This window comes from Agelaius phoeniceus, chromosome 1 (genome assembly GCF_051311805.1).
Source record: "Agelaius phoeniceus isolate bAgePho1 chromosome 1, bAgePho1.hap1, whole genome shotgun sequence".
NCBI lineage: Eukaryota > Metazoa > Chordata > Aves > Passeriformes > Icteridae > Agelaius > Agelaius phoeniceus.
In genome coordinates this window covers 84567623-84587154 of record NC_135265.1, presented here as the reverse complement: position 1 = coordinate 84587154, position 19532 = coordinate 84567623, and the positions used below count along the sequence as shown (strand labels likewise).

Here is a 19532-nt window from a genome sequence, read left to right as displayed (position 1 = left end):
AATTTCTCTGTGTTTTATTTTGAATTACCATGACTCTACATGCAGAAGTAATTGTGTTCTGTAATGACTCCATCTGGCTGGTGGGAGGGAAGGGGGCGAGGAGAAGGCTGGAGGAGAAGCACTTCTCAGCAGTGGGCTGCTTGCAGGACCTGGGAGATTGGGATGGGCAGGGACACTCTGGAGAGCAGGTGGCCAGTTCAGGACCTGGAGCTGGCTGAGCAAGGCTGCCTCATGGGGGGGGGTGAGGGCAGGGTGGTGACACAGCCTGTCTTTTTTGGCCACAGAGTTTGGATTGCAAGGTCAGCATGGATGGACTCACGGATGGTGCAGGAAAAACAGGGATGGACTTTCCATGGATTCCATCATGCAGGGACAGCATGATGGAATCCCCATGGGGCTCTGTCTATCTGCACCTCACCTTGCTCTGTGTCCCCTCCCACAAAGTCAACACCCACAGACACAGAGCCTCCAGCTGTGCCCAGTTCCTCCTTCACCCATGAGGAGAGTGACAAAAATATTCTGGGGCTGGGGGTTTTTATCTTGTTCTCTTGTCTCAAAAGATACATCTCAGTTTGCAGACATAATTTAATAATATTATCAATTTTTATGAAATTGCTTTTTTTTAAATACAATATTCTCAAAGAAAATGAAGTTACAATATAAAACCACAGCAAAAAAAAAAACCAGGTGTAAATACAACTTTTTCCATGAGAAAAGGCAGTGCCTGGGGAAGAATGGGACGCAATATTCTTTACTTTTTTAAAACAGATATAAACTTAAAATCACTCACATATTTACTCCTTTTAAAGGTCAACTAAGCCATATCAGGGTATTGCACTATAGCAAAAAAAGAGCAAAAAAGAAGAATTCACTAAACTTTTCTGAGGGCACAGTTTGTTTCAATGTACACAGACACAACATCCTATTTTCATGCCATCCTTGCATATGTTCATAAATAAAATTACTGAACCACTTGTTCCTAAACAAACTGAAGATGATTTTGTGCAAAAGAGAAAAACACTGGAAAAAAGCAAAACTAAAAAAGCCCTTTAGTGAACAGAGAATGCCATTTGCTCTGCCTTTAGACTATGCCCTGATACACTGTGTCTTAATATGCTTACTTATACTACTGTACTGTTTATTATACAACATCAACATATTCTGTTATAGTATAAATAAGAAAACTCCAGAGTCAGGAAACAAACCCACTGTGAGTGACAGTGCATCATCATGTCATACCAACCATTTTAGATATATATACATGTACAAATGTATATAAAATATTAATGAGACACAAAGCCACAGAGAGGGCATGTGCATGTGGACAGGAGAAGAGACACAGGGACTGAGACATGTGTGTGTGCACAGAGATGTGGTGAAGGTAGCAAACCTACCCAGGAATCAGAAATCACCTCTCCAAGCTGTGTTTGAGGCACACTCGAACTCTGCTGGAGCTGTGCTTGTTAGCACGGTTCATGCACGTGGCTTTATTTGTGCTGGTTTTTGGTAAAAGCAAAGAAACAAAACCACCTGAGTGAGCTGCTGTCCCACTCCCCTCTATACCTGGGGGAGTCTTAAAATGAAGGGTGGAAAAAAATATGGCATGGGGTATATAGTGACCTAAACCTAAGAAGAACAGGAAAGAGATCTAAGAGCAATAAAAGCAGAACACTTCTGTACAGCTAATGTTTGAGCTCACACAGGACATTGCAGCAGGGCTCAGAAATTACTTTGTACCCTCTCATTTGGCATCAGTCAAAATTGGAGAGGGAACAGCTGAATGTAACCCTGCCAGCTATGAAAAATGAACCCATTCCATCTGTACTTAAAGAAAGGTTAAAATTAAAGGAAACTCATCCATGTAAGTTAACCTCTGGAAAGTCCTCCTCAGATCATTCCTATGCAAAATATTTGGTAACCTTACTGCCAGGTGAATTGAAGCTGAATGTGTAGCAGGGATTGATGACAAGACCATGGCTGGGCCAGGGATTCCTGGTGCCAGCCCTCGTGCGGCTTCTTGGGCTGGAAGGTAACAAGCAATAACCTCCCAGCTGAGTTATAATGCAGGAGTAGAGGGCATCAATAAAATCTGAGGCAACTTAAGGCAACTGAGTTCTAATGTGGGAATAGAGATGATCACCTTTGGGCCTGTAGTTCACACTGCTCATTTTGGTGGGATAACATGTACTAGTAATGTGTTTTCCCTGCTGAGGATGTATGCACTGGTCTGTGGGCATTCCTACACAGCATTCACTCTGGTGACAAAGCCACCACCACATTATCAGCCTCTCCTGCTGTTCAGTGTAAAAACACCACCGTGCCCATGTGTCCAGTGAAGCAAGGGCCTCACAGCTGCATGAACAGCCAAAGCTGGAGGTTATGTAAGCACACATTTGTGATTCATGTTTTTATCAGTGTCCTTCCTCAGGTCCACTGTTGTTGCTCCTGACCTACACCTGCCAAAGTGAAAGCAGAAGAAGGAACTCAGCATGCCTGTAATGGTATGTGTATATAGGAAATGTTTATCAAATATAGCTGCAAATGTAGTATCAGGCCACAGTGGCCCAGGTACAAGCAGTTCATGGTCCCATCAAATCTGTTTTATAGTAAACACGTGTGTTTGCATGCACTTGTGAATGGAAAATCTGTAAATGTATGACAAGACTGCTAGTCTTGTTGGGTATTTGATGGTGTTTACTGTAAAATATTCATTCCTTATGCAGAGTGGAAGTATTTTCAACATTAAGTTAATAAGATGGGGTTTTTAATGAATGTTTCCCAGAAAATATTGCAGCACCAGTGACAGATTTTTATGCAGCTGCAAAAAAATTATTTTTGCCCAGTCTTAAAGCATGGGGGTGTTCACGGAGAGAAACGAACTATTTGGAAGAGGAAGCTAAGTTGAAGCTTTTAAAAAAAGGTTTTTTATCAGATGTGTATGGAGTTAAAATCTATTTGTCATAGAAGTTTCGATTCTAACTGAAGCTCCAGTACCTGCAGCAGAACCCACCATGGAGAAAGATTTTGGTGGACTTTTCTGCATTCTGCAAAATGCTGCAGCCTCTGGTCTCCATTCTGCAAATCCCAATATTTTTAATATCTTAAGATTGGTTCCACTGAAGTAAAAGTAACTCAAAGGGCTTAGTGAAATGACTGGTTGGATAGAAAGTAAAGGGTCACCACAACTTTGTGGGTCTTGGTCCCTCATTATATGGCAAATGCCAGGAAAAAAGAAGACGGCTGCAAATTTTGACTGGCTGGTTTAATTCATCTCAGTGCTTTAAAAATAATCAAGTGCAACACTTATGAGTAGAGCCACAAAATTTACAAGAGGACATCTTCTGTGCCAGCAAAATGGGATTTTTTTATATCTAAGAGAGGGACATTTGGATATTTTCCAGACAGTTTAAAAAGATGAAAAATGTGCTTAAGGAGACTCCCCACACAAATACCTATCTACTTTCTCAACTGTACATCATACTCTTCTAAATAACTAAAACTTTAAAGAGAAAGAAAAATTAAATACATTGTAACTTTTATATGAAGAGTAAGGAGGGGTTGCTTAACAAAAAGTGGGGGTTTATTAGATAGGAAGAGAAAATATTTATTCAAAGAAGAGCCAACAATACCCTTTTTCTATACATTAAATGCAATTCATCCTCCACAGAGTATATTACAAGGGTGTTTCTTCTATCTTTTGCATTCCTGCTCGCCTGCCTAGTGAACACAAACAAGGCATGTTGTGTCACTACACAAGGCACTATCAATACCAGTAGCACCCTTGCAGGTGGAAATGTTCTTCTTCTTACCACCAAAGCAGCTCAGAACCTTCTGGCTGAGGGGGTTCCATCCCACCCCAGCTGTTGATGAAGTCATCTGAAATGGGTCCATCCATATTTAGTTGAGTTCAATCTTCTCAAAGTAGTCAAATAATGCTGGGAATCAAAAAAAAATCACACATCTGGTAGAAGAGCCCTGTGCTCAGCGTGCTAAGAGAGAAAGCCTGGCTGCTGCTGCCTGTTGTGTCCTCATTGTGTGGAGCACTCTGCTTGTGGTTAAGAGTTCTGGCAAGGGGGGCTTGCAGGAAGCATCAGTTCAGGGAAGGGCTTTTAACTATGTGACTACAAAAACTACTTACATTACTAAAGGTTTTTGGTGATCAAACATTTTCAGAAAAAACTCATTTTAGAAAACTGAGTTGCAAGGCATGCTACCAAAATGAAATCCCTGTTCTTGTGGGAGAACATTGCTGAACTTATGATTCTCTTGTGACTTTTACTGTCCAGCTGACTTTTGCTTTGTTGCTGTCATGGCTCGTGCAGCTCCAGTAACGCAGCTGTTGAGGCTTGATCTGTGCCAGTGTTTTAACCCATGTGGAAACGGTGCTCCCCTCGAGTTATGTGGGAAGAGAATTCGTACCTGTCCTGGCTGTGGTAGCCACACATGTTGCATTCAAAAGGATCGCGGAACCCGTGGCAGCCCATATGGATCGTATACATCACGTGATCCAAGAAAAGGACCCGACAGTGTTCACACTTGTAAACCCTTACTTGCTCCCCATTGCTGCTGATCACTTTGAAAGCATCCTGGGAATTGTCAGTGCCTGCTCTCAAGACATCGTATTGCCTGTTTTCTTCTTTTATAGAGATGCCATTTCTTGCATGGGCACCTATGTGGTTTGTCAGGTAGATCAAACCACTGCGCTCCTCATTATTGCTCTCTGTATCTGTTGAGTCTTGGCAGCTGTTGCTGGGAGAGACATCTCGTTCGGAGGAGACAGACTTGGCTTTGGAAAGCAGCAACAAGTTTTCCACTGCGCTGTCCTGAGGGAGGTTGGAGCGAATCTGATTGTCCCCAAGAGGTTTGTGGAGCTGATACATGGGGCTGATGACGGGCACTCCCTCAGAGCCGCCCGGCGGTGTCTGGACGAGGGGGCGCAGGGACTCTGCCCCCAGGTAACTGATGGCGTTGTTGATGGCCTGGTCGATCACGTGTGTCTGCATGAGCTCGTTCTCCTTCTCGTAGTTGATGCTGGCATCGTATGGAAGATCGGGCAAGCATTTGTCACCTGCAGTGGAAAACAGCGAGGAGTTAGAGGGCTGATTTCTACATGATTAAGGAAAAGAACATCATGGATTAATAAAACAGGGAAGAGGACAGCTGACCGAATCCACCTCTGAAATCCACCTAAGGTATTCAGGGTTTTCTAATACAGCTGCTCAGAAAAGTGGTGGGCTGGTGGTCTTTTTCAGCATTCAAAATAATTTGAGGGTTTTGGTGAAGCAAATGGATGAAAGAAATTCTGAAAATAATTATGCGGGGACTTCTGGGAGCTACAGATCTAGTTCTTTCTCATATCTTTCTCCTTTCTTACTGGAGTCCCTCATCTGCCTCTACAGTGAGCAGAGGCACTCACTGCCTTTGTGGCTGCTGAAGCCGGTGTGCCCTCACAGCCACAGCAAGCTTGGCCCAATGCTTCAGAGCATGATGCACATTATCAATATTTTTACCTAAAGTATTACAGTCTTAGACTGGAAATTGTATGGTTTAGTTTCAGACCTTCAGTTTCTTAGAAATAACCCATACCAGGAATGTGATCATATATATGTAATTTTGGAGAAAAATCAATAAAAACTTTATTTTTCATATTGCCACTATCCCCACACACCTACCATAAGCCATGTTAGACATATTACCAGAAGCTACCCTTGTCCCTAAATATTTTGTGTCAAAAAGTTGTTGTATACAGGAGAAACCAAGAATCATGGAAAAAATTTAAGCACATTTGTAGTTGGAGCATATTTTTCCTACAAGGTAGAAAGCCTTAGCTGTAGCAAGATTACTTGTTAGTGGTAACTTTAATTCTGATGGGATGCCTTAAGTAAGGGGTAAATCTATCTATATTTTTTTTTAAATCAGACTGCACTAATAGCATGTCTTGATAGTATATTTAGCTGGATACCCCAGTATTGAACATTGAGGTTCGCTACAATTTTCCCCAAATTACTGTACAGATAGCAAAATATAGAAGAAAAAAGTTAGGAGTGGGAAAAACTATTTAAATGCACAGATATTGATTTTATGAACTTGAGCAGTCTTCTCTAACAGTGTAAACCATCAGTTATTACCAGGCCCTTAATAAATTCATGCAAATGTAAAGAGGTAAAAGATTTTCACAAGCTCCTATGGTCTACCAATAACATATTGTTGATAGTCTGAATGGATTTTCTAGCTCTTCAGATCTTGGGAAACACTAAAAGCCACAAACATCTCTGTGAAGTGCTGTCACCATTTCCTGATGAACATGAAATTTACTGGTAGGTCTTGGAAAGTCCTAATTTGTCAAAAGAAATGCTAACAGAAGCATGGAAATTTTACCAGAAGATCTGCACATTAATTTATCAACAATTTTCCACCCAGTTTCTACTCAGATTGACCATTCAAATTCAGTGAAGAGACTAAAAACCTTCTAGCACGACACTTCTGCAATGGTGGGGGCTAAAGTGTAGGAAGTCCTGTGGGCTACATTTCCCACAAGATATGGTTTCATACCAGTTCCACGCTCTGCAAGCAGAGAAAGAAATACCCTGGGCATTGCATAAGTTCCTATAGGGGATGTAGGGTACAGACACCTTCTAGCTGCTATGCTACACAAGCTTCCAGTTCCTCTTGTTTTCTTTCCCAATCATTCTGCCAATTTGGGGTTCATTTTATTTTTATTCCAGATTTATCCTCTATAATGCTATACTTTTCAGGCAGAGTTGCCTAAGATTCAAAATAGGCATTGTAAAAGACTCTCAAATTAAATAGAGGAAAACTCTCCTAACATGAACGTTTGCACTTTATTCAAGGAGGAAAAAATGAAGCCAAAATCATTCCTATTCCATGGGCACTGCACACCACTGAAAAATGGGACTGGTCCTCATTATAAACAAAATTTTGGGCATCCAGAAAGCAAGATTTTAATATCTGTTTCTTGGGTAGTATTTGCTTTATGTAGCATAACTAGTTGGTAGTTGTGCTGAGAGTTCATAACAAAAATTTGTTTCCAAGCATAGTGTCTGAAACACACACAAAGTTAAGGAAGGCAGGCACCATTTCTATATCTAGGCAATGCAGTAATACTTGCACTCATTAAAAATAATAGCTCATTTCTGTGGTTATTAGAGCATAAGTAAATTAAACTGCTAATGGCTTGATGCACTTCAAGGTTTGCATTGCTCAGGATTCTGCAGCAGGTACTTTAACAGTAAAAATGCACTCACTGCATGTGGGCACCTTTTCTCTTAGTGTTTATTAATCCCTTTCTTGGCTGCCTGTTCTTTTAAACATTATAACCATATATCAAATTTTTGTGGAGTTCTCACTCTCAGGTTTGGATGGCCAAGTACTTTTGGGTTTGGGAACTATTCCAGTTCGGAATACAGAGAGAATGTTACAGGTAACTGGCTGGATTTGTTGAACAAGCTAATTTTTGAAAGGTAATTAATTTAGTCTTGAGAAAAACTACTGAAGCAGAAGACACTCCTTCCCTTATGTGAAGGATGCCATTTTCTCCTTCTCCCTGAGACTCAGCACAGGTATTGGGACATGATAATTTACAGGAGCAATGAAGAACCCAAAAGCTCTCCTCAGCAGCCAGCCCAACCTTGTGTTAATCAGGAATTTTTCTATTGTATGAAGCAGCAGATGATGATTGGAAAGGAAACGATTTGTGAGCATTTTTTTTTTCTTGTTTAAAAAAATTTTTCCTTCTGAAGCCTAGCAAATTTCCATAAATATCTGCTGTCAGTAGGTTGTCTTCCAACACTGCACCCTGAAAAACTGACAGGAAAGTCTGCCCTCCTAAAACTCATAGTTAAACTGGCTGACTTTATTGTTTTTCAGGGTGAACAGAGAAAAAAAGAATTAAATAGCCAGTCCACACCCAAGAATACATTACCTATAGTATATTTGCTAGTACCTTTTAAATTTAAGCACTTTTAATCTTCCTGGAGCTTTCATAGAATTAGTATCTGGTCTAATGCAAACAGTTACTAGAGTGTCTAAACTAGTCTGGTTAGACTTACATATATATTATAGTTGATATATTTTTGGTATCTATCTCTACTACAACTTTTGCCCCTTTGTTAAGCATAAGCATTTCTTATCCTTGACATCCTCCTAGAATTGTTGCATTTGGACTTGAAAAAAAGTCTTGGAATTTATTTTAAAACCTTTTGTTGCACCTCCTGACATAGCTGAAACTCCCCTTTCTATGTCTAGGAAATACTAATTTTCCTTTCACCCCTGTGTCCTTGTTGAAGAAAGTATATTTGCATTTTCTGTCCCATAAACTGATTATTTTTTTCCCTTGACTTTTGACTGAAGACCTTCTTAATGTGCATTTTGTTTCAGAGACTTTAATCTGATTGTTTCCTATAGAATAATATTTTTTAAATGTACAGACAATTAAAAAAGAACCTAACTAGATATGAGTATATGCTGTCCTCTGATCTCCCATGTTTTAATTTATTGAAGAATAACCTTGCATAGCTGACAAAATATTGTATGTGGATCTCACAAAACTGCTGTAATCCCTACTTAGCACAGGCCTACTAAACAGAACAATATGTGTAGCCTTCGTTTTTATAGGCTTAATGTCAATTTTTTCATTGTTAAGACAAGAACTGCTATGTGCAAATGGGCATGAAGTTTTTGCATCTTTCATAGAATGTACACAAAGTTCACATTTCATTTAGGTGCTGTTTTCAGACATATGAATTTGGGCTGTAAAAATAAACAGAGTTTATCAAAGGGTGAAGAATATTACCCAGCCTACGTTCAACTATTCACAAATGCTTTTGGAAACAGCAATATGCCCAAATCTGAATGTCATTCAAGATTTCAATAAAATAACTCTGAAAGTGTGATCAATGCTATCCCAACGGGAAACTGCTATTCCTGTCTTCAGGTTCTTAAGGCAACTTCAAGAACCTGTTCAGATTTCATAATGATCTGGTCTGTAAGCTTTTAGAAACACAGGAAATAGGTTTAAAATTGATCTCCAAATGTGAAAAATTAAACATGCAGAAATTTATGCTGGAGATGTTTAGTTGATTTTTTTCCTCCAACACACCTCTGTATCTGCTTCTATAGAGATCCATCTTGCTAATTTAGCAAAACAAGTAAAATTACAAAGCAAAAGTAAAAATGCTGTGATTTTTTAGGGGGCTTTGTTTTATTTTATTTTTAGGAGACAGCAAACGTTTAACTCTTACCAACAAATTTCTGAGGCATAGAGCTCTTACGTTTGGCGACGTTACTTGCTAGTCTATCCAGCACGAGGGCTCTTTCTGACCCTATCTTGCACAGGTCTTCAGCCATTTCACTCTGGTTACTTTCGTCTTTTATGACTGAAATCAAATGACATCAGAAGGGTTAGGCAGGTTCCATTTTAATGGAACTGTTGTCTTAGGTTATCATTTGTCAGTCAATGTCTTTTGGCTCCCAAGCAGCTGGATGAAGGAGCTCAGCATATGAGACACAGGACAATTCTGACTCTCGGTAACAAATTCCCTCACGCTGGTTAATCTATGTACACGCTCATGTTTTCCTCATTTAGGACACAAAAATGAGATAGCAACTGCAAGGTTTCTGCCTGGATGTCACATAATCACTCCACCCTTTGTTCTGCAGCCACTCTGCATTTCTGTGAATAAATGAGGTCCTAACTTTATCCTAGACACAAAGCAGTTCACCTTTCCACTCTCCCACTGAAACCCCCTGCAATGTCCTTCTGCACCTCTCCCAGTGTATGATAATTGCTTCCTCAGCAGGAAAAATTGATAAACTTCTCAACTCCAACAGTGGAAGATCTATTTGCAAGCTACACCAACCCTTGTTTCCATCCCCTTTTATCCCATAGCAAATATTTCAGTACTTCCTTGATGCTATTTTAGACTTTAACAATTTTAATTGATAAAATCACACCTTCAGTGGAACACTAATTTCCAATACTCAAACCTGTTTCCCAACCTCCTGCTGCTGCTGAGACTCTGTAGAATTAGGAGCTTAATGTGAGGCTTTAGGAAAAGGAGACTATTTCATTTTCAGTATATTTTACTTCAGTACTTTCCTGCAGAAACAAAAGGGATGTATGAAAATGCACTGTCAAAACAATGACTGTGAAACAGGTTATTTCTGACTTCCAGCACCTAAGAGAAAGGCGAATGGACTGAGATCACAACACAACTGTTTTGCTGTAGGCTTTCTGTTTGTGGGGTTTGGGGTCTTTTTGGTTTGTTTGTCAGGGGAGAAAAAGGGGTTAATTTTACTTTTATCTGCTACTAAGATATGGACATTTTTCCTGAACTTTTGGGTTGCTAATAAAGGAAGATGCAAAAGATTATTTTTACACTTTGATTCTTCGAGTTATTTCAATTAAGTTGCTCCGCTATATTTTTCCTTCTGTGCCTGCTGAGAATTTGTTTTATCACTGGATTAACTGGTTCACAGGACCCATTACTCTGGTACCTGGCTGTTTCTCAATAGCTGAGAACACATCGTTGTGATCCAATGATATTCTGAGAATATACCACAGCTTATCATCCATATAAAAGGATGATTGTGAAAATTTTGTTAGACCTGAAATATATGAAATCAGCTCTGATGGATACCTGTGAGGAACAGGTGAAGTTTCCTGTTCAACAGTACCCTGCAACCAAACTGAGGAGTACACAACTGTTTCTTGAGTCCCTGCTGCAGCAGCACATACTGCAGTGACAGTGACAATGAAAATGCCAGTGCCAATGACAGTTATACAGAGTTTCACGGAATTATGTTCCAGCCCCATATGCCACTAAAGTTGTGACCAATGCAGGAAATTAGAAGAATTTAGTCGTGAAGGTGCAGAAAACTAAAGGGTGTTTATAGTACATAGCCATCATTGAACAAGCACACACCAGCATCTTGTGCTGACCAAGGCTTCCAGGTACCATCTCAGGAAGAGACTTACAGAGAATCTTTTAAGGCAGACATTCAACAGGGACACAAAAGACTGAATATTTAGTTAAAAGTTGAAATTATCAAGAAATATCTGTTTAGGTTATAATAACATTTCTAATCAGTTCAAGAGAGGGTGAGTCATGTATTTAACAGGTAAACTTTCAAACTTCTAAAACTTCTTAAAAAAGAGGGCAAATTGAATCATGTACTAATCCCCAGTACTTGCAACTGAAACCCTCTGAAATCTGCAATCAAATGAATAACTATTTCTCTATAATCTGGTGTCTGTAAAGTGAAAAAAAAATCATGTTATCTTTTCAAACAAAAAATTCACAGTGACTGAAGAACTGTAATTGACCCTTTAAAAACTTCATAAACTACTTTTCCTACTGTTTTATTTAAGCCTGGTAAGACTTCAGCACACTTCCACTCAACTCAAATGCAAAACTACAGGTAATATCTCTAAGAGAAGAACTTCCCATGGACAGTGATATTATAGTCCTCTAAAATAAGAATTTTTCAATTAAATTCATCAGGTTCCAATTTTATGTAAAAGTTAAAAATGTAAGTACAATCTCTTGCTCCACTTCTTACTCCCTTTTACTCTATCTTTCCCTTATTTAAGTTCTTTCTCAATTACATTTTTTAGATTTCTAAGCTGATGGAAAACTTCTACAAGTTTAGGTTCTTTCCACTGACAATTTTTCTATGTGACAATTTTTCTATTTTTCTGCCTAAAGTATTTTAAAAATTCTGTAAAAGGCAATCTTGCTGTGGCAGAATGTCAAATCAGATGGACTAGCAGATATTTTTATACAAATTTTTTGAATTTTGTTTTTAGAGAATGGGGGAAAAAAGGGATCTGCATAATAACAGATCCACATCACACCTTGAAATACTTTAAAAACAGTGATATTATAGCTGCTTGCTTTTCTAGCTATATCATAGAATACAGTAAAATTCACAGGGCATCCACTCATTCTCAACTGTTTTTTCTACATTTTCATCATGAAAAATACTAGGAAAAATGCAGGAAAGTTTCATTTTTTTAGAACTGTATAGAATTGATTTTTGTAACTGAGGACTACATTTCTTTAAGAGTGAAGTTTTTGGCTGAATATGAGATTTAAACTCTTTAGTTAATTTTTTTGTAATTTGCAAAAGCAGTCCTATTATGTCAAATATGGAATATGGAAGAATACAAGAATAACATACAAGAAAATATACATATATAAATGTATATACAAGAAGAAGTGATTCTTCTAAAGCATTAACTAATTCCTCAAGTTTTCATCCCATGGAGTTATTAGATATTTAGTTGTAAGCTGGTGCAAGCTCTCCTTTCAGGATTTGATATAAACAAGGGTCAGTCTCTAAAACTGTTTCATTTCTTATTAAAGTTTAGGATTCCTGACATCACTTTCATCTTACTAAGACTTTTGTAGTAGTTCAGCTACTCATTCACACAGATTTTCAAATTCAGTGTGCAGGCACTTAAATTCACGTGCTAGACACTGAAGACTGAAATCCCAAACCAGCTATTTGCTTCTAAATCCTGTCATCTCTTTGAGAAATAAGTATTTCTCCTTACTGTGTATTATTACATTGAGGTTTTCTATTCATATATTCTGCAGCCCCTCAATAAAATTAGAAGGGGAACTGCTCTAACATGCTGCCTGCAGAAGCATCTCAGTTGTATTCACTGCTATCATTATGTGCATATACTTTACAATATTTGATAGCATGTAAAAACATATTCAGGTTCTGTACAAATATAAAATATTAAATGAAGCATCATTGCAAAGAGGGCAGAGAGAACTTTCCATTTTTTTGTCATTTGACAAATTAAATAACATATACTGACAGGATTAAAAAGGTATGCAGGAAATGGAACTTACTGGCTGGATTTAAACTCCACCATAGAAACTGGATCTTCTCCATCTAAAACTGCACAAGCAAGAGGACTTTTTATGGCTAATTACTGTGATGAATCCTTCACAGATCTTCTGGATCTTTGTTAAAAAATATAATCCAAGCCCCAATATCTGCTTGTTCTCTTTCTGGGTATAGTTTTTTTATATTCTCCAAGAAATGGACTTTACCTTCATCATTACACTAGTCTCAACACAAGTCCTTACCTCCCCCGAGTTTTCTTTCAAAGAGAAGCTTGGGAAGAAGGCTGTCAACAAATTATTAGCCATTCTGGACTGTCTCAAGTCAAACTGCCTAAATTAAATATCTCTGGCTTCATGCTCTCTTGCTTGGCAGAGTGAGATCAAAGCCAGAGATTTCATCCTTGTTAGATGAGCTGGTCCCAGTGGTCAAGTAAGCCCTTTAAACCATGGCTGGGAAGGGGAGGAGATGTGCAGTGCAGAAAACTCTGCAGCATCAACTAGAATACTGGAATTAAGTCTTTATTAAAAATACATCCATAAATGTATTGCAATATAGGCTTCCAAGAGAAGGCGGTGAGGTGATGTAGCCATATTTTCTCGACATGACAAACTGTTGTTTTCCAGGCCTTGCAAGTGTTTTGCTACATGTTTGAATTGTACCTTGGCATTTCATTGGAGCTAAAAAAAAGGTGAAAAAACAGCCAAATATTATCAAATAAAGAATAAATCCAGACACAATATCACACATGTGGGGGATGTGTGTGACTCTCCAAAGCAAAGGTTGCCACAAATGTTACTACTGATTCTTTTGCACTCTTTTCTCTGCATTTATGACAGGACAGCAGTATTGCCCAAATAGACACTTTTATTACCTGGATAGATGCTGCTTGAGAGATTCATGGTTTGAAGGTAGTTATGGCAGCGTTCTTTATGTTCTTCCAAAGAGCTGCGCTGCTTGTAACTGCGACCACAGTATCCACACTTATGGGGTTTGCCAACTGGAGAAAACACAATTCATTATGAGATTCAGATGAGGCATTCAACAGCATATGGTAAGGACAAGAGATAAGAAGCCTACCCCAAAAATAAAGCCATGCTGTGGTGAAGGAAGATTTCGTTAAATCTAAGTGAAAAACAACTAATGGAAAACTGATTGTATATCTTTACATTAACAGGCCAATTCCATGGGTGCTACAAACTGATTTTAGATGATTCAGATCAGATAAAGACTGTGACATTAAATCTTTAAAAACAGTATCTACACAGGTTAGGAACTGAGACACCTTCTAAGGTCTGGGAGCGGTTTCTGTAGCGTCCAGTCGCACAGAGACTGCCAGTGGACAAACTGGTGCTATAGGTAGGGACTTGTTTGGCTCGAGGTCAGTTCTGGTGTGAATAGAACCAGCTCAAGTCTTTTAAGACAATCTTGGATTTTGTGTGTTTTCTGCTTCTGGAAATTCAAGATAAATGGCATGACAATTTATTTTCTGTATTACATCTATCCAGATCAAGCTGGTTCGAGGAATTTTTCGCCAACAATACTTTTCTGTGTACTTCTGGACTTGAATTTTCTGTCTTAACATGATAAGACTGTCACTTCATATGTGATTTCACAATTTTAGATAGTTACACAGTTTAATTTCTGAATTTTATTTACAGGTTCTTAGGGGAAAATCAGATTCAGACATCCAACTTGTTTTATAATGTATTGGTGCCAATTTGCCAATTGCAGGAACTAACCATTATCTATAATTTAGGCATTGTCTCTTCAACCACAGAATCCTCAGGGTTTACCAAGAGTGTCTAGGTGAGATTTCATATATAGGTGTACATGAAAACTATGTTTCAAATTGTGGGTTCATGAAAATCGATAACAAGGAGAGGGAGGCAAAATGCTATTTAAAATATGTGCCTTCCTGAATCAGGCTGGGAAAAAACAGGACAAAGAGAAATTATTTTGGAAATCTAAGGATGTTATTATTCAATACGTGTGCTAGAGAAGAATTTCCCTAATTTTTTTGGAGCACAAAAATATCACTTTGAGAGCTCCCCTTCTGCCACTCAGAACCCAAAACCAACTTTCACAAGTAACATTACCAGTGTCAATTCCAGCAAAGTGTATTGGAGGTCTCCCACCAAATAGCAATTTGCATTTGCAGCTTAGCTTGGGGAACAAGATGAGACGGCACTCTGCTTTTAAAGGCACTTCAAATGTGCTAAATTTGTTTTACTTCACAGAAGGTCTGTGACTGTGGCTTCTGTCAAACAATGAGAGGTTCATGGTAATGGGAAAGTGCAGCTATTCAAAACTATTTATTCATATCTCCATATAACTGTTGAGACAGATGCTGAAAAACTCCATGAGCATCCTCTTCTGTGGAAGATGATTATCTTTCTTTCTCCCATTCTCTGCTTTGTCCCCACTCTCTCTTTCAAAGTACTTGTAATAACAATGTGCAACAAATAACTCCTGCTAAATGCTGTAGGCAGTATTCACTCCTCAGGCTGAAGATGAATACAAGACTGTGTTTCAACTTTATATTATCTCTAACCCTAAAACATTCATCAACTTAAGTCATGTTCTTACTTCTATGAAATGGATTACTCACACGGGGCTCGTAAGATGGAACTCTAATACAGAAACTTTGAATCAGCCAAGAATTATGGGAAAAAACCCAGTTTTTCTTGTGAAGGGTCGTGAGTGTGACATGTGTTTAGTCATTTCTTTGCTGCTAACACACTGTGGCCAGCTCACAGCTCGGTTAACCCCAAGATGGGGCTACTCAGGGAGAGAAGAGCTCTCAGGATTGGTGGCTCTCAGGATCTCAGTGGGTATGGTGATAAGCAGCCCTGGTTATTCCCAAACCTTCGCTTACCTGAGTGAGTCCTCAGGTGTCCCGTGAGGGCATCCCTGCGGCGGCAAGCATAGTTACACAGGTGACACTTGAAGGGCTTTTCACCTGAGTGCAGCTTTATGTGGCGCAGGAGGTTGCCCTTCTGGGTGAAGGAGGCTCCACACTGATTGCACTGGAAAGGCCGTTCTCCTATGGGAAGAAGGAGAAAATATGTGAGAACAAAAAAATCTTACGCGGTAACAAGAGAAAGATTTCAGGGAGAAAGTTGTTTTCTCACTGCTGCTCTGTGACTTCCACCGGCTGCAGGTTTGATATAACATGAGGCTTTCAGACTAAACCTGCCAGTTTCTTAATGCTTCACTGGCTGGGTCAATTTGATCTGAAAATCTAATTTTTTTTTTCTAAATCAGAATGGCACATCACAATGCAAATTCAAACTCATTTAAATAAAGTGACTGCAACATTTTGTGTTGAAGAGCCACTCTTCCTGATCAGCAGTTTTGGAATAAACCAATATCCAATTTTGCATGTTGTGGCATTTGGTGGGGTTTTTAATGTGGCTTTTTTCAAAGGGTCTTTAAAATATGCCACTGAAGCAGCAAAATAAAAAGGAAACTCATTAAAAATGCATTTCAGGATCACAAGTTCATTTCAGCGTTACATTCTTATATTTAAATGAAAGGCACTTCATTATAACAGTTATAATAACTTCTTTTCATTTACATTTTCCCTGTATTTTCCCTTTCAATTTCTTCTCCATTACCTGTCTGTCCCTAAGCAGCCAAATCAGGAAAGAGACAGAGAAAAGAGAGAAAGCTAGAGAGTAAAATCACAGAAGTTAAGACAGTGCAAAGGAAGCCCTGTACTTCCATGTCTAAGTCCCAACCCTTCTATAGGTAAGGTATGAGCAGAGAAGCTACACAAACAGGCTCTGATGGCTTACACTTTGGATAGATGTGGAAAAACTTGAAGAGATGCAGCCTTGATTTGTCTAAACTGGTGTTTGTTATCAAGGAAGTGAATCAAAGCCTTTGCAAAAATGAATATGGCTGTTGTTTGCTTTTTAGTGTTGTTTAAAATCGATGTATTTTATTAGTTTGGTTTTTTTTGTTGTTTTTTTCTTGTATTTTTTTTAATTTAAGATGGATGAGGCCTTTTCTGAAATCAATGGGAAATAAAATATGTTTACAGTTGTACTAGATAGGAATAACAGAAAAATTATACATAAGAGCATTCTATCAGCAAGAACTGCTTCTGCATGCCTGTTTCTGTACAGTCCTCAACTAAGTCAAACTAGCCTTTAAAAGACATTTGCTGAATTTTGTTTCTCTTAGGTGTCAGTTCAATCTGTTGTAGTAATTATAGTGCATCAACATTAGAAGCAGCCCAAAGATGACCAGTTCTTAGTTATATTTTTTTGTTGTGTGCAACAATAACATTGTATTTAATACTTCAGTGCTGAAGTTAAAATACTAAAAGAAAGAAAAACAAAAACAATTTTTTCCTTCTCTCTCACTCAAATATCATGTATCATTTTGCACACCTAGGATGACTTTTTATGTGCATATACATGTGCATATATGTGCAGCATGATCATTTTTGACTTCTGGGTAATGCACCAAAACAGCTGAAGATCAATTAGACAGCAGCACTGTCCCAACCCAAAAACATGAAAACTCTGCCACTAGGGCTGGCAGCTTTAGCATTCAGCAAAGAGCCAAATGAATCCCCTCTATGGCAAGACATTTTCATTGATCAGTTTCAAGCACAGCAGCATAGTGCCTGTCAAGCCAAATGAGCTCACTTTATTTGTCTGTCAAGTAGCTCTGTTCATCTAAACTATACCCACATCTGGTTCAGCTGGGGTGGCGCACAAAAATGCCAGCATAAGCCTTACAGGACTTTGAAATGTACTTCATAAGCCATGCACGGTATGGTAAGGGAGAAAAGAAAACAGGTGTCTCTCTACTTAACCTCTTAACCTTTGGGGCAGTTACTCAGTGCAGAAAGTATTTTTCAGACATGGACTGAAACAGTAAACGGAAGAAGTCAGCTCAGCAAGGGGGGCACATTCAGAAGAAGTAGTTAATTCTTACTAAGTAGCTTTTCTAGCATTCATTTCTGTTATTTTTACTCAGAGGACTGTAAGAAGACAAAATAAGAATCATAAAAGTACTCCAGGAATGAAATGTAAAGCAAGTAAGAATGCAATGTATCTCTAGCCTACAGCCCTCCCAGTCACAGGGTGAAGTCTTGCACTAGGTGGAGAAGATAGATGGAGCATTTGAAACAAGAATGCTGCACACCAAATACTTCTACAGAACTTAGAGTGGAATCAGATGTAAGGAAGCCTGAACTTATGTTCCTGTAGAAGGAGAACAACATTATCACCAAAAGACCCTGAAGCTATGTGTAACCTTGCTGGCCCTTAGCTGTCCATGATGCAGCTACTGGGGTGAGGAAATGCCTCCTTTATTGAGGTCAGCAAAACTCCCAGACCTGCCAGGATGCTGACAGCCACTGATGGAAGGTTTCTGGGTGTGGTGATGTGTCCAGAAATGAGGATGGAACAGGATGGAAATAAAAAATATACAATGACTCTTTTTCTAAACAGTCTAAACAGTGTATTATTTTCTCCAGGTCTGAACAGTATGTACCTGTCCTTGGCATGTAGCTGTGACCAAATATAGGGCCAGGAACAAAAACTGCAGTGGGACCCTGTATTCAATCAACCATTATCACCGTTGCAGTGATTTGCAAGGCTTAGTAGGAGCTTGGGCCCTGGACCACGTATTCAATGAAGAATACTTATAATCTTTATTAAAATATTTCTAATTTCTTAAACAATGACAAGATCACCTAACACTCAGAGACCTCTAACAAGCAGAGCTCTCTTTCTAAATAAATTTGAGGCATTCAGAACTGAGTAACAAGAAGTGAGTGAACTAACTGGTGATTTAACTTAGTGTACACATAAGGAGGCAATATATACACCTATGCACATGTATACGCAGATATGTATGAATATGCAGATATATGCACAGTGAGCAAGAGAAGCCTGAATATACCCTAAGGTTTAAGTATCAGGGAGCAGGAATTTCTTTCTCCTTTCAAGATCTCCTTTTTCTTAAACACCAAACAAGGCAGTGCCAAGCTGGAGAAATTGAATGTGCTGAAAGGGGAGGGAGAAGACTTGGGCTTCCGTGACTTGGGGTTTGCTCTGCAGATCTAAGCAACAGGTAAGGTGCTAGGGAGCAGTCAGTGCTGTACAGCTGCCTGCAGACAGGAGAGGGCAGAAATATCAGGTGCTGCTCTGCATATCTGCACTTGGCAGGTGTATTCATTAAAAACAATTACATCTTTTATCAGGTCAGGCAGTCATTTTATTTTGGCACTTTAGTGTGCTAGAGTTTTGTTCACTTATCAAATATTTATTTAAGAAAACCTTACTGCATATGCAGGTTTTACATGAATTAGCAGCAAAGTAATTCATTTGTGAGGCTTATTCCTTCACCAGGCATGTATTGAAATGGGCTCTGGCATAGTCAGTTAAATGTCTGTAATAGTATATCCCATTTCGACTTTAATTTTCACAGCGCAGCTGAAAGGAAAAGCAGTCACCACTGTTTCCCCATGACGTCCCTTTAATTTAAACTACCAGCTCTGAACTTCCACTCCTTTGCCAGCCCCTGAAAAACCACCTGAGCTCATTCAAAGAGGCTGCTCAGGAGAGGAGCTGAGGATGAGGCAGGAGGGAAAGCAAAGGCATTCTTTGCATGGAAGGACCCAGGGACAA

At 39.0% G+C, this 19532-nt stretch overlaps 1 protein-coding gene across 5 annotated transcripts in view; it reads right to left on the bottom strand.

Moving 5' to 3' along the window:
* Nucleotides 1–567: 567 nt before the first annotated feature.
* The window catches only part of IKZF1 (IKAROS family zinc finger 1), a 68996-nt gene continuing 50031 nt past the window's right edge, over nt 568–19532 (bottom strand). For all 5 annotated transcript variants that reach the window (XM_054629668.2, XM_054629661.2, XM_054629654.2 and 2 more), the window contains 4 exons: nt 15758–15925; nt 13754–13879; nt 9261–9395; nt 568–5068 (listed from right to left, as the gene is read on the bottom strand). In XM_054629668.2, the coding sequence (XP_054485643.1) occupies nt 4365–5068; nt 9261–9395; nt 13754–13879; nt 15758–15925 (1133 nt within the window). In that variant the 3' untranslated portion in view covers nt 568–4364. The remainder of the gene's footprint in view (nt 5069–9260; nt 9396–13753; nt 13880–15757; nt 15926–19532) is intronic.